We start from the raw sequence: 16048 nt of genomic DNA on the forward strand, positions 1-16048 counted from the left end.
GATAGGCTCCAGCACCCCCGCAACGCTCGTGAGGATAAGCTGTAGAAAATGAATGAATGAATTTGGAAGCGGGGCTGCACGGCGGACGAGTGGTTAGCGTGCAGACCTAACAGCTAGGAGATCCGATTTCACGCCCACCCTCGGCCATCTCTGTGTGGACTTTGCATGTTTCTCCGGGTATTCCGGTTTTCTCCCACATTCCAAAAACATGCTAGATTAATTGGCCACTCCAAATTGTCCATAAGTATGAATGTGAGTGTGAATGGTTGTTTGTCTATATGTGCCCTGTGATTGGCTGGCCACCAGTCCAGGGTGTACTCCGCCTCTCGCCCGAAGACAGCTGGGATAGGCTCCAGCACTCCCCGCGACCCTTGTGAGGAAAAAGCGGTAGAAAATGAATGAATGAATGAATGAAGTGTACATTTTTACCTCTAATAGAATATCTCCCACTCTTAGACGGCCATCTTGCTCAGCTACGCCACCAGAGCAGATTTCCTTCACCCTGAGCATGCTACCATTGGTCCCTCCAATCAAAGCAAAGCCAAGACCTCCTCCTTCTGGTTTGCTGAACTCCACTTGCATGATGCAACTCTGGTTGTCACGGAGGAGAGAGGTAAGCATCAGATTTGCAGGTATCGGTCGTCTCGTGTTAGTTACATGAACATAAGAATGTCAAGAAGACTTACATCTTGGTGTTCAGCCACAGACAGGCGGCTGGAGTTGTCAGCAGTTCTAAAAACAATTTCAACTGGGAGGGGAAGAAAAAAAAACACATAAAGTTGGCATCCATTTGGGGTAATAACTATAAAAGCAATCTTCACTCGCTAAATGAACTGCAAAAAAGGTCAGTAAGGATAATTCCGCCTACAGCGAACATACTAACTCCTTATTTCTAAAATCACAAATACTCCAACTTGCTGATATAGTTCATCTTCAAACAGCTAAAATAATGCATAAGGCTAAAAATAACCAATTACCTAAAAATGTCATCTAATACTTCTCTACAAGAAGAACTACATTTGAAACACTTATATGCTAGGACTACGCTAAAAAGCCATAGCATTTCAGTATGTGGAATCAAACTATGGAATGGATTGAGTAAGGACCTCAAACAATGCACAACGATGAGCCAATTCAAGAAACAATACAAGCAGTTGATTTTTGCTAAATACAAGGATGAATAATTGTTTTTTTTTATTTAAAAAATAAAATAAAATTAAAAAACAAAATAAAAATTAATAAAATAAATTTTAAAAATTGCTAAATACAAGGATGAAGAGTCTTGAACCAGTCATGATGTGCTATATCTATCACTATATTGACACTTACTATGGTACCCATTATGTCATTGGATGCTCATATGTATCACCTCGCACTTCGGTACGTGACAAAAAAATTAAAAATTAAAAAAATTAAGAAATTTAATCAAATAAAGTAAAAATATATATATATATAAAAAACTTTGTACTTTGGTACAAGACGAAAAAAAATTAAAAAAATTATATATATATTTTTTTAAACTTAAACTATATTAGGAAAGCAGGAAGTGAACAAATGTAACAGTTACTGATTGTAAAAGTACCAGATGGAGGGGTAGGATTTAATAAGCTTTGCTTCTTCCTACTCCTTTTGGGCATGTGGAACTGTGAACTGATTATGTGATGCATTCAATTATAATCCGATGCATGTTCAAATAAAAATAAAACCATTATCATTTGTTGACTTCTAGCCAATTGCGTTTCTGAGGCAAAACCACAAAGAACCAAACAAGATGTACAGTACCAACCTCCCAGCTGAACAAGTTGTCCCCTTACCTGCTGCCGCCGTCACCAAGCAACTGAACCACCTGTGCTGTAGAACACCATGGCAGGATGTGTGTGTGTGTGTTTTGAATGCTGACAAACAGAACTTGGGCTCTCACTGCAGAGGATTAATAATTAGCAAGCCTCTGGCCCCCTACTGTGGTATTGGACTGCGAAGGCATCTCACACAGACACATAGCCTACAGAAATGGGCAACAAGCACATGTTGATGGAGATGGTGATGATGTAAGAATATCTCACCATCTTCAGGAGGTGATTCTTTGTCTGGCGAGACCGGTTCTTCAAAGCGAGCAAAAAACTTCTTGTCCTTTTTCCAGTCAAACAGACCTATGAGGAAGAAGAAGGCTTTATTAAAGGTCAACCCAATGGTAGACAGATGATGAATTACCATTAAAGGTATGCTAATGGTTTTCATTTGAACATGCATCAGATTACAATTGAATGCATCACATAATCAGTTCACAGTTCCACATGTCCAAAAGGAGTAGGTAGAAACAAAGCTTATTAAATCCTACCCCTCCATCTGGTACTTTTACAATCAGTAACTGTTACATTTGTTCACTTCCTGCTTTCCTAATATAATTTAATTTTTTTTTAAAATGTATTTTTATTTATTTATTTATTTTTTACAGTAGCTGTTACATTTGTTCACTTCCTGCTTTCCTAATATAATTTAAGGGTTGTTTTTTTAAATTTATTTATTTATTTTAATTTATTTTATTTATTGTACAATGGTAATGGTTTAATTTTTATTTGAACATGCATCAGATTACAATTGAATGCATCACATAATCAGTTCACAGTTCCACATGTCCAAAAGGAGTAGGTAGAAACAAAGCTTATTAAATCCTACCCCTCCATCTGGTACTTTTACAATCAGTAACTGTTATATTTGTTCACTTCCTGCTTTCCTAATATAATTTAAGTTTTGTTTTTTGTTTTTTTTTTTTTATTTATTTTTATTTATTTTTTAATTTATTTTATTTATTGTACAATGGTAATGGTTTACTTTTTATTTGAACATGCATCAGATTACAATTGAATGCATCACATAATCAGTTCACAGTTCCACATGTCCAAAAGGAGTAGGAAGAAGCAAAGCTTATTAAATCCTACCCCTCCATCTGGTACTTTTACAATCAGTAACTGTTACATTTGTTCACTTCCTGCTTTCCTCATATAGTTTGTTTTTTGTTTTTTTTAATTTTATTTTTGTCATATTTTGTAATTATTGAACTTAAATGATCATTTAGTAAAACGCAAACACGTGCTTTCTAAGCATTGGCGTATCGCTAACAACCATATGCTTCCTTCGTGTTTGTCCTTTGAAGGATACAGAATCATCTCATGAATCTTTCACTAGCATCCTCACCGTTCCATTTGGCCTTGGGGGTCACCGGCTGGTCATCTCTGGACCATTGGAGAGACAAAAACAGTCCGAGTGAGCGAGCGTTTCACCGCCGTGCCGATATGGCCACTTTACACACACATACTGTACCTCAGGATTTTGAGCTTGACTTTACGCGAGGCTATCTCGCAAGCTTTGACGGCGTCCTCCAAGGTCATCCCCAGAGTGCATCTTCCGCAGATGTAGAGGATCTTGTCATTGGGTTGGACGCTGCCCTCCTCGCTGGCTGGAGAGCCGGGTACCACCTCTAAACAGTAAATGCCCTGCCATTTGCTGCCAATGCCGCCAGTCAGTTTGATACCTGGAGGAAGTGTCAACAAATGGAAGCAGGTCCAAAGCTACAATTCCAAATCATTCGCAAATGATTTATTAGGATGGATTGGGAACACTCGGGTGGGAGTGGAGTCTTGCCTCAGGTGGAGGAGTATCCCGGATGATTAGGGATCGACTGATATGGTTTTTTTCGAGCCGATACCGATTTTTTTCCCATCACCCTTAGCCGATGGCCGATGGCCAAATCATTCGCAAATGATTCATTAGGATGGATTGTGAACACTCGGGTGGGAGTGGAGTCTTGCCTCAAGTGGAGGAGTATCCCGGAATCTTATTCCAGGGGGAGGAAAACATGCATTATAATTAGGGATCGACCGATATGTTTTTTTTCGAGCTGATACCAATTTTTTTTCCATCACCCTTAGCCGATGGCCGATGGCCAAATCATTCGCAAATGATTCATTAGGATGGATTGTGAACACTCGGGTGGGAGTGGAGTCTTGCCTCAGGTGGAGGAGTATCCCGGATGATTAGGGATCGACCAATATTTTTTTTTTCATGCCGATACCGATTTTTTTTTTCCATCACCCTTAGCCGATGGCCAAATCATTCGCAAATGATTCATTAGGATGGATTGTGAACACTCGGGTGGGAGTGGAGTCTTGCCTCAAGTGGAGGAGTATCCCGAATGATTAGGGATCGACCGATATGGTTTTTTTTTTCGAGCCAATGCTGATACCGATTTTTTTTCCATCACCCTTAGCCGATGGCCGATGGCCAAATCATTCGCAAATGATTCATTAGGATGGATTGTGAACACTCGGGTGGGAGTGGAGTCTTGCCTCAAGTGGAGGAGTATCCCGAATGATTAGGGATCGACCGATATGGGTTTTTTTTCGAGCCAATGCTGATACCGATTTTTTTTCCATCACCCTTAGCCGATGGCCGATGGCCAAATCATTCGCTAATGATTCATTAGGATGGATTGTGAACACTCGGGTGGGAGTGGAGTCTTGCCCCCAAGTGGAGGAGTATCCCGGAATCTTGTTCCAGGGGAAGGAAAACATGCATCATGATTAGGGATCGACCGATATGATTTTTTTTCGAGCCGATACCGATTTTTTTTTCCATCACTGCATCACTACAACTGGAGAGTAGAATACTATAGCATCCAGCGCTAAGCTAATTTTAGCATGTATTCTGGAGAATCTGCAGAAAACCCTTCCAAGGACTTTTGACCATGGAACCTTCTTGCTGTGTATAATGTGTCGCTACAACAAGGACCAGGAAATGACCAGGAAATCCCTACCTAACTGTCCTGAAGGCGTCTTATAGAGGACAATATCAGGCAGGCTGTCACAGGAAGGTGGCGCCACCAGGTTGGTAACGGCCCTCCCCAGCGTCATACTGAGTCTCCTGGGAGAGGACCTGAGAATCGTCATGGCAACTTCGTCTGCCACACTGGTAACATCATGCCCATTTACCTGCATTTGAAAATATTTCATTATTATTATTACGGCATCAAACACGCAAGGGTCTACCGTAATTAGCCGATCTCCTGCTCTGAGGCGTCCGTCTGCTTTTGCAGGGTTGTCCAGTATTTCCTGTATGTAGTAGCAGTTGTCCAGTTTGCTTCGGGTGATGGTGAACCCAAAACTTCCACTCCTGGACTTGGTGAGAAGGACCGTCAACTCAAATTCTTTCACGGACCCCTGCAAGGCAGCAAACAATACCCCTCGTTAAAAAACTAAAATTAAAATTTCCCTAACAGTGGTTTCCACGTTGTGTTCAGTAATGCTAGGAGTCCACTGTGCCGGCGCCAGTTGGTGCCAGTTCGCACCAATGCAAATTCGCTGTGGCGCCTTGTGTCACTAATAAGGTGCCTAGTGGCGTGCAGTGGCTCAAACTGCTTCCCAACTGGCTCATGGTGGCCCGGAAAACGAGTTGAGTTTGCCGGCAAGAAAATGTCCAAATGTTTTCATAAACAACCCGCCTATTGGAATCTACTGGAATGTAATGGTGCGAGCCAAGTTGCACCAATGATACTAGGGGTTCACTGTTCCGGTGCCAGTTGGTGCCAGTTCGCACCGATGCAATTTGCTGTGGTGCCTAGTGTCACCAATAAGGTGCCAAGTGGCATGCAGTGGCTCGAACTGCCTCCCAACTGGCTCGTGGTGGCCCGGAAAACGGTGGCAAAAATTGAGTTTGCTGGCAAGAAAATGCCAAAATGTTTAAAATGTTTTCGCAAACAATCCGCCTATTGGAATCCACTGGCATGTAATGGTGCGAGCCAAGTTGCGCCAATGATACTAGGAGTCCACTGTGCCGCCGCCAGTTGATGCCAGTTCGCACCAATGCAATTTGCTGTGGCATCTTGTGTCACCAATACGGTGCCTAGTGGCGTGCAGTGGCTCAAACAGCCTCCCAACTAGCTCGTGGTGGCCCGTAAAACGAGTTGAGTTTGCCGGCAAGAAAATGTCAAAATGTTTAAAATGTTTTCATAAACAACCCGCCTATTGGAATCTACTGGAATGTAATGGTGCGAGCCAAGTTGCACCAATGATACTAGGGGTTCACTGTTCCGGTGCCAGTTGGTGCCAGTTCGCACCGATGCAATTTGCTGTGGTGCCTAGTGTCACCAATAAGGTGCCAAGTGGCATGCAGTGGCTCGAACTGCCTCCCAACTGGCTCGTGGTGGCCCGGAAAACGGTGGCAAAAATTGAGTTTGCTGGCAAGAAAATGCCAAAATGTTTAAAATGTTTTCGCAAACAATCCGCCTATTGGAATCCACTGGCATGTAATGGTGCGAGCCAAGTTGCGCCAATGATACTAGGAGTCCACTGTGCCGCCGCCAGTTGATGCCAGTTCGCACCAATGCAATTTGCTGTGGCATCTTGTGTCACCAATACGGTGCCTAGTGGCGTGCAGTGGCTCAAACAGCCTCCCAACTAGCTCGTGGTGGCCCGTAAAACGAGTTGAGTTTGCCGGCAAGAAAATGTCAAAATGTTTAAAATGTTTTCGCAAAAAATACGCCTATTGGAATCCACTGGAATGTAATGGCGCGAGCCAAGTTGCGCCAATGATACTAGGAGTCCATTGGGCCGGCGCCAGTTGGTGCCAAAGATTATGCGATTGGCACGTAGTGGCTCGCTGTGGCTCGTAGTGACTCCTAGCCCAATGGATTCAACAAGCATGTGAAATGGTTTTCGAAAAAGCAAATGAAGATCATTACCCTCCTTCGACTCTCTTCTTCATCCTCGTCCTCCTCCTCCTCCTCCTCCTTACGTTCCCTTTCTTTCTTCTCGAGCTCTTCTCTCCGCTGTGCGTGGCTCTGTGCAGGTGGTGCGACGGTGGAAGCGGGTGCGCTGATGCATGGAGGCGTTGAGGAAATGATCTGGGTTGTGATGGGGTTCCCTGGAGGAATTAGATTTTGAGAGAGTGGCTGGATGTTTTTGGGAAGGGATCTGCACTGCTGTGGCGGAAGGAGCGGGTGATGGAGCTTGGCCTTGGACGGCTGAGTTGTGAGCGGCTGAGACGGGTGCGCTAAGGCACAAGTGGTCAGGGTGTCAGACGAGAGGTTCAGCAGTGACATGGTAGTCGCTGGCTTCTGACAGCTGGGGCTCGACAACGTATTTGAGGTCTGAGAGAAATTTGACAGTATATTGGAGGTCTGAGTGAGACCGGATACTGTGTTAGGAGTCTGTGAAAAACTACTTGATATGTTGGAGGTCTGAGAGAAACTAGAAGAAGTGGTCGGGGTCTGAGAGTTGAGGTTAGATATCGGTGTTTGCGTGGCTTGATTGGACTGAAAACTCTGTTGCGGTTCCAGGGTGGAACTGATGGTCAAATACTCCTCATCTGTCATGATGGTCAGTCCGTTTCCCACCAGGCAGTAGGTCACACTTCCGTCTGCTTCTTCTCGAACACCACTGCAAAGAAACAGAAGCCATCATACCCTGTTCGGAAAATTCTTTCCTTCGGGATTCCCATTCATTGGTTCGCATTGCCAGTAGTAAGTCAAGTAAACGTTGGCCTCCGCCAAGGCTGCCCTTTGTTACCGATTCTGTTCACAATTTTCATAGACAGAATTTCTAGGCGCAGCCAAGGTGTTGAGGGAGTCCGGTTCGGGGGCCTTAGAATCTCATCTCTATTTGCAGATGATGTGGTTCTTATAGCCTCTTCGGGCTGTGACCTTCAACGTTTACGGGACGGTTTGCATCTGAGACTCAGTACCTCCAAATCAGAGGCCATGGTTCTGCCCCAGGTGGAGGAGTTATCGAGTGTCTCGGGGTCTTGTTCACGAGTGACGGAAAGTGGGACGGATCGGCGCAGCCTCGGCAGTAATGCGGTCGCTGTACCGGACCGTCGTGGCGAAAAGAGAGCTGAGCCAGAAGGCAAAGATCTCAATTTACCGGTCGATCTATGTTACCACCCTCACCTATGGTCATGAGCTTTGGATCGTGACCGAAAGAATGAGATCACGGATAAAAACGGCTGAAATGAGTTTCCTCCGTAGGGTAGCCGGACTCACCCTAAGAGATAGGGTGAGGAGCTCAATCATCCGGGAGGGCCTCAGAGTAGAGCCGCTTCTCCTTCACATCGAGAGGAGTCAGTTGAGGTGGCTCGGGCATCTAGCCCGGATGCTTCCCGGACGCCTCCCTGGTGAGGTGTTCCGGGCATGCCCAGCCGGGAAAAGGCCCCGGGGCAGACCTAGGACATGCTGGAGGGACTATGTCTCACAGCTGTCCTGGGAACGCCTTGGTGTCCTCCCGGTGGAGCTGGAGGAGGTGGCCGGGGACCGGGAAGTTTGGGCTTCCCTACTGAAACTGCTGCAGCCGTGACCCGGACCCGGATAAGCGGAAGAAAATGGATGGATGGATGGGACCCCCATTTAATCATGGGATCCGTTCCAACTGACCCGTTCTGGACTGATCCACAGTCCAACCAATGGGGTGGCAATGAAGTCTTGTGGCCTTGGCTCACTTTCTTACCTGGCATACATGGAGTTCGAAGCAAATATGGCCGCTGAACTTGCCGCAACAGCCACCTCTCCGTCCTGGCTTGACTTCTTTGTTTCCACTTCCTGTTCTTCTTCTGGTTTCTTGGCAGTCTGCGCCAACTCTTGTTGAGCCGGTCGAAAGCAGACTTCAGGCAGGACGGGTGAAGTCGGTGATGCGGGTGAGACTGGCGAAATTGGTGGTGTTGGGGAAGCGGGTACGGGTGGTGGTGAAGATGGAGGACTCTGTTCTCCTTGGACTTCCCTCTCTTGGCCTTCAAAGAACGGTGAAGCTGCTGGAGGATCTTGCCATTTCTTTTCCTTGAGTGTGGAGGCCCGCTTCTGAGCAGCCATATTGATGTCAAATTGAAACTTAAGAAGCTGGCTGTAGTCGTCCCCGAGTCGGATGTCCAGAGAGCGGGATCGAGCCTGCCTGGCGGGTGCAGGACTCTAACATAGCCAGAGAGGGTAGAGTAGAGTAGAGTAGAGTAGTAGTACAGCTGTACTTTATTTAAGTCATGTGATTACTCACCAGTGTGTTGTCATCCGCATCATACAACAGTCCTGGACCGGGTCGACAGATCAAGAGGTGAACCTCAGAAGGGGCACCACGAAGCAGGAACAAAACCCTCTAAGGTCGCATGAACAAACAAAGTACAGTCGTCATGAGCGTACATTCTGTGACGGTAACTTCGCGGTAACACAGGCTCGCATTATTTTATTTTATTTTTGGGCAAATATATGAAACATTACAGTGCATTTCTTACATCAATTAAAATATAACTTTCCATTATTTACATTTGTATTCAACTATCTGGTGGCCAGCCTATCACAGGGCACATATAGGCAGCCACACACAACCACACCAAATTATTTCGGTACGTGACAGAAAATATATTTTTTGGGGGGAAAATTAAAAAAAAACATTTGTTAAATTTAAAAATTGTAAAAAAAAAAAAAAAGAAGTAAACATTAGAAAAATGTAAAAAAAAAAAAAATTAAATTACAAAAAATGTAAAACATTTTTTTTACATTTTTACAATTTAAACAATAAAAAAAAATATAAACTTAAATTGGCTGCACGGTGGTCCAGTGGTTAGCGTGCAGACCTCACAGCTAGGAGACCAGGGTTCAATTCCACCCTCGGCCATCTCCGTGTGGAGTTTGCATGTTCTCCCCGTGCATGCGTGGGTTTTCTCCGGGTACTCCGGTTTCCTCCCACATTCCAAAAACATGCTAGGTTAATTAGCCACTCCAAATTGTCCATAGGTATGAATGTGAGTGTGAATGGTTGTTTGTCTATATGTGCCCTGTGATTGGCTGGCCACCAGTCCAGGGTGTACCCCGCCTCTCGCCTGAAGACAGCTGGGATAGGCTCCAGCACCCCTGCGACCGATTCAAGGATTAGTGAAGTTGTTTTCGCAAACAATTCGCCTTTTGGAATCCACTGGAATGCAATGGCGCGAGCCAAGTTGCACCAATGTTAATAAGAGTCCACTGTGCCAGCGCCAGTTGGTGCCGGTTTACACCAATGCAATTTGCTGTGGCGCCTTGTGTCACCAATAAGGTGCCTAGTGGCGTGCAGTGGCTTTTACGGTGGCCCGTAAAACGAGTTGAGTGTCAAAATGTTTAAAATGTTTCGCAAACAATCCACTTATTGGAATCAATCGACTGGAATGTAATGGCACGAGCCAAGTTGCGCCAATAATACTGGAAGTCCACTGTGCCGGCGCCAGTTGGTGCCAGTTAAACAACCATTCACACTCACTTTCATACCTATGGACAATTTGGAGTGGCTAATTAACCTAGCATGCTTTTGGAATGTGGGAGGAAACCGGAGTACCCGGAGAAAACCCACGCATGCACGGGGAGAACATGCAAACTCCACACAGAGATGACCGAGGGTGGATTTGAACCCTGGTCTCCTCGCTGTGAGGTCTGCACGCTAACCACTCGCCCGCCGTGCCACCCGTCTCTAATCTTGTGCATTAAAAAAAACAAGAACTTGAGACCGTGTCTGAACAGGTGACCAACCCAAACATCAGTTTCTTCTTGTTAAGCCCTACCTTGAGGTTTTTAGACGAGATTAGATTAGTGAATGACTGATGTAGATGAACGACACTCCATGGTGTTACCAACATATTCTTTTTGAGGAGCAACATGAAAAACATTTTGAGCAAAATAACATTAACAATAAGTTAAACATACCTGGTAGGAAAGGTCCTTGAGACACTCTTTGTTTACAGACAGAATAACGTCCCCTTCTCGTAGTAGACCACTCTCCATGGCCGGCTGACCCTCGAACAGGCGCTTGATGCGGACGACGCTGCCTCGATCGGGCCCCGATTGCAGCTGGGAAATGTTGAAACTGAAGCCTAGCCCCGATAAACTTTTCTTCAGTATGACTTCATGTGTGTTTTCTAGGACAAAAGTAGAATTGGACATTGAGTACAGTACATGTGCCAACTGATGATGCAGCATCAGGACCAACTGCGGGTTCAGTATCTTTGCCATGGATACGTTAACGTAGTCACCGGAGGATGGAAGATCGAACTAGCAACTCTCATGTTTGGAGACCACCACTCTATCACGTGAGCCGTGGTGCGCCCCAAGGTGTCTTAATAATAACATAACATACATAACATAAAAGTCATTTTAATATCATAAAACAGCAAATAATCTGAAAGTTTTGGTCCAAAAGTTGGTTTCTACCAACGGTCAAATGTTTCTTTCCCTCATCTTAATATATAACAATACAACAAAAGTTGACCACTGCACAAAATTAAAAAGTAATTATAAATTAATTTAAAGTCATAAAATCTCATTTAAAATGTTAGAACTGGTCTTGACTCCTCGGCTCTGGTGCTTGGCCTCCCCGTGGCACTTCCTCCCCGGGGGTGAGCTGCCCGGCGGGTGTCGGCGGGTTGCCTTGCTGCTCGCTATTTTATTTTATTTTATTTTATTTTATTTTATTTTATTTTATTTTATTTTATTTTATTTTATTTTATTTTATTTTATTTTATTTTATTTTATTTTATTTTATTTTATTTTATTTTATTTTATTTTATTTTATTTTATTTTATACCGCTTATCCTCACAAGGGTCGCTGGAGCCTATCCCAGCTGTCTTCGGGCAAGAGGCCGGGTACACCCTGGACTGGTGGCCAGCCAATCACAGGGCACATATAGACAAACAACCATTCACACTCACATTCATACCTATGGACAATTTGGAGTGGCTAATTAACCTAGCATGTTTTTGGAATGTGGGAGGAAACCGGAGTACCCGGAGAAAACCCACGCATGCACAGGGAGAACATGCAAACTTCACACAGAGATGGCCGAGGGTGGAATTGAACTCGGGTCTCCTAGCCATGAGGTCTGTGTGCTAACCACTCGACCGACGTGCAGCCTTGATTTTGATTTTAATTTAATTTAATTTAATTTAATTTAATTTAATTTAATTTAATTTAATTTAATTTAATTTTAATTTTAATTTTAGATTTTTTTTTCTCTCTCTTTCTTCTTCTTCTTTGCTGTGTCCTTTCTGAACCCTCAGAAGAACAAATGTACAGTATTCCATAGTATTCCTTCTCCTTGGAGAAAGAGTCGTTCCATGGAGGCATCAAACTGTCCCTTCAGACGTGGCCTATGAAGGGTCTCGGGGGTTCCGAGGCAGCACCAGTGCTTGATGACTCTGACAGCCACCACAATGTAACTGTCAGATGACCCACATACCTCGAGGCCGTGTGTGTGTGTGTCTAAAATTCTCTTCTTGGTTTTTCTTTAGTGGGCATTGTGCTACGACCCCCCCACCCCCACCCCACACTCACCATCAGTCACAAAGCTGTAGTCCTTGACTCGGCCACTCAAGGTTGTTTCCAAGGAGACCTCTGTCCTGGGGGGCTGTGTGTGTGATGTACTGTGGATGGAGGTTGGGAGGGGGTGGTCGGTCCTGGGCTCCAAGATGACTGTTGGTTCTCTTTCCAGCAGCAGGTTCACCACCTAGCAGCAAAAACAATTCATGTTCCTTGAACACTTTTTATACTGTCGCCTTTTCTTGTCAGTGATACATTTGTGGACCATAATTTTTATAGGAAATCCAAAAAGATTGGGACCCTGAAAGGGTCAGAAAATCATCATTTACCTCACCTGTAATTTTCATAGGGGACCAAAATGTCGGTCCCGGTATGTGAGTGTGTCATGCTAGGAGTCCAATCCATTGCATTGGTGCCAACTGGCACCAACTGGCCCCGTCACAGTGGACTCCTAGTATCACTGGCGCAACTTGGCTCGCACCATGAGATTCCAGTGGATTCCAATAGGCGGATTGTGAAAACATTTTAAACATTTTGACATTTTCTTGCCGGCAAACTAAATTTTTGCCACCGTTTTCCGGGCCACCACGAGCCAGTTGGGAGGCATTTCGAGCCACTGCACGCCACTAGGCACCTTATTGGTGACACTAGGCCCCACAGCAAATTGCATTAGTGCGAACTGGCACCAACTGGCCCCGGCACAGTGGACTCCTAGTATCATTGGCGCAACTTGGCTTGCGCCATTACATTCCAGTCGATTCCAATAAGCGGATTGCGAAAAAAATGTAAACATTTTGACATTTTCTTGCCGGCAAACTAAATTTTTGCCACCGTTTTCCGGGCCACCACGAGCCAGTTGGGAGGCATTTCGAGCCACTGCACACCACTAGGCACTTTATTGGTGACAATAGGCGCCATAGCAAATTGCATTGGTGCGAACTGGCACCAACTGGCACCAACTGGCACCGGCACAGTGGACTCCTAGTATCATTGGCGCAACTAGGCTCGCGCCATGACATTCCAGTGGATTCCAATAGGCAGATTGTGAAAACATTTTAAACATTTTGACATTTTCTTGCCGGCAAAGTCAATTTTTGCCGGCGTTACGGGCCACCATGAGCCAGTTGGGAGGCAGTTCGAGCCACTTGGTGACACTAGGCGCCACAGCAAATTGCATTGGTGGAAACTGGCACCAACTAGCACCGGGCCAGTGGACTCCTAGCATAACATTGTCTGGGGGAAGATAAACGGGATAGATTATTTACTGTTATATTTAATTGTATTCGGCTGCATGTACTGTGTGTGTGTGTGTGTGTGTGTGTGTGTGTGTGTGTGTGTGTACGTGCACTGACCTCCTCAGTCCGCTTGAGGCATTCCACAGCTTGTTGGTGAGTCACAGCCCTCAGGTTGGAGCCGTCAACCTCCAGCAGTCTGTCACCTGTCATATGCAAACACACCAATCACATCATCATCATCATTAGCAGCATCAATACACTCTCGTGTGTGTGTGTGTGTGTGTTTGTGTTTGACAGACATGTCATCAAATCTGAGTCAATCCTCTTCAGTGAAGCATGAACAAGCAAAAACGTGAACCCCCCGCTTGGAAAAAAATATGTAAGTAATTGAGACGCCCTTAATAATAAAAATAACAGATGGAATCACAATATAGAAAATATCACTTTTGTGTGTCACAGCAACTATGGTGCATTGAAGGACTGCCAAAAAAGTGTGAAAGCTCAATGCTAAAATTGTGTACATGTAAAAAAAAAAATTTATACAAAAAACTATAAAGTATACAATTCTACAAAATGCTACAAAAATAATATTACTATTATTTATTTTATTTAATAATAATAATATATTATTTATTATTATTAATAATATTTAAATAATATAATTTTTTATTATAAGTTTATTCATGTAAAAACTTTTTTCTCTTTATTTATTCTCCTAACATTTCTGCTGTTGCGTGTTCAAAAGAATTTTACAAATATCTCAATTATGATTATCAATTCATATTATGGTGTAATTCCTGTAAGTTTGACTTTATTCTTGTAATATTCAACAATATTATATATTACTATATTATAATATATACATATACACATATACATATATATATTTCTATATTATTATGATACAACATATAAATATATATATATATATATATACACACCCTATTTTTGCGATTAATCACATTTTGTCCATAGTTAACTCACAATTAATCGCAGATGGAAGTTTTTATCTATATTAAGTAGTGGGAAATCTCTTCGATCGCAACTGCAATAAGTGAGTTAGCACTCCCAAACTGTTTTTGTTTATTGTGTCAGCTAAAAATAAGATTTATTTATTTATGATACTGGTTTTAAATTCTAAATGCTTGTGAGTAAAAAAAAAAAACATTTAGGAACATTATTATTAACATTATTATTATTATTATTATTATTAACTTAAATTAATTATTATTATTAACTTTAATATTATTCCCTTTTTCTGATTAGATTGTATCTTATTTCTCTTAATATTTTGAGTTTATTCTTATGATGTAATATAAATTAGTGCTGATTTGTCCATTTGTTTCTTAGTTTTCCTGTTCAATTACCTCCTTATAATGTACCACAGGCCTATTTAAAAACAGCCACAGTTTGGACACCCCTGGTATATCAGTGAAAATTACCAATTTGAATGCGTCCATCCTGGTCTGCAGCACCGCCAACCACCAGACTTTTGATATAGATGCCTCCATATCTCACGTTTGTGTTTATTCCTCCCTTTGTAGTAGACCACATGAAAGGTATTAGTCCAGGTCACACACAAACTCTGTTACAGTATATCTTATATGATATGGATTATCTGATATTGTAATTTATTACCCATACTGATATCAACTGATATTGTAATCGTCCACAAATCTTCCACCCAACTAATGTGGTGTAATGAACACATTATTCATTCATTCATTCATTCATTTTCTACTGCTTTTCCTCCATCTTTTATCTTATATCGATGTCAATATAGTAATAGAGTTTCCTGTGAACTTAAAATATAGTTATTTTATGTTCTGTAATTACTGTAAGTTAAAAATATTGAAAATTAAATTAATTTTATTCCATGCCGAAAATGTAGTAATTCTACACTTGATCAAACTTACTAAAGATTTGTCAGAACAGAACACAATCACTGTATAAGACTTCCTGAAATGTAGTTCTTTTAGCATGGAATTCGCCATATCAGGGGTTTGAAGCCTACAGCATGTAGCGATTTGTAGTCCGAAATGTACGGTAATAATTCATTAATTCATTCATTTTTACCGCTTTTCCTCATGAGCATCGCGGGGGTGCTGGAGCCTATCCCAGCTGTCTTCGGGCGAGAGGCGGCGGGGTACACCCTGGACTGGTGGCCAGCCAATCACAGGGCACATATAGACAAACAACCATTCACACTCACATTCATACCTATGGAAAATTTGGAGTCGCTAATTAACCTAGCATGTTTGTGGAATGTTGGAGGAAACCGGAGTACCCAGAGAAAACCCACGCATGTACGGGAAGAACATGCAAACTCCACACAGAGATGGCCGAGGGTGGAATTGAACCCTCCTTTTGTCATTGTTTGCATGCTATCCTCATTAAAATATGAAAACCTACAAATGTTCGGGTGGTCTTAGTTAAAGCAGACACTGTTTTTTTCATCTGTGTGATTTTGACAAAGATCAGATCACATTTGATGGT

At 43.1% G+C, this 16048-nt stretch overlaps 1 protein-coding gene across 2 annotated transcripts in view; it reads right to left on the bottom strand.

The window, feature by feature from the left end:
* ptpn20 (protein tyrosine phosphatase non-receptor type 20) overlaps positions 1-16048 on the bottom strand; it is a 47258-nt gene that overhangs the window by 13975 nt on the left and 17235 nt on the right. For both annotated transcript variants that reach the window (XM_058054175.1, XM_058054180.1), the window contains 14 exons: positions 14995-15088; positions 13670-13755; positions 12333-12504; positions 10709-10920; positions 9033-9131; positions 8496-8950; positions 6737-7433; positions 5046-5216; positions 4814-4988; positions 3322-3532; positions 3196-3233; positions 2064-2150; positions 687-748; positions 430-591 (listed from right to left, as the gene is read on the bottom strand). In XM_058054175.1, coding sequence (XP_057910158.1) covers positions 430-591; positions 687-748; positions 2064-2150; positions 3196-3233; positions 3322-3532; positions 4814-4988; positions 5046-5216; positions 6737-7433; positions 8496-8950; positions 9033-9131; positions 10709-10920; positions 12333-12504; positions 13670-13755; positions 14995-15088 — 2721 coding nt within the window. The remainder of the gene's footprint in view (positions 1-429; positions 592-686; positions 749-2063; positions 2151-3195; positions 3234-3321; positions 3533-4813; positions 4989-5045; positions 5217-6736; positions 7434-8495; positions 8951-9032; positions 9132-10708; positions 10921-12332; positions 12505-13669; positions 13756-14994; positions 15089-16048) is intronic.

Source organism: Doryrhamphus excisus, chromosome 2, assembly GCF_030265055.1.
Source record: "Doryrhamphus excisus isolate RoL2022-K1 chromosome 2, RoL_Dexc_1.0, whole genome shotgun sequence".
Lineage (NCBI taxonomy): Eukaryota > Metazoa > Chordata > Actinopteri > Syngnathiformes > Syngnathidae > Doryrhamphus > Doryrhamphus excisus.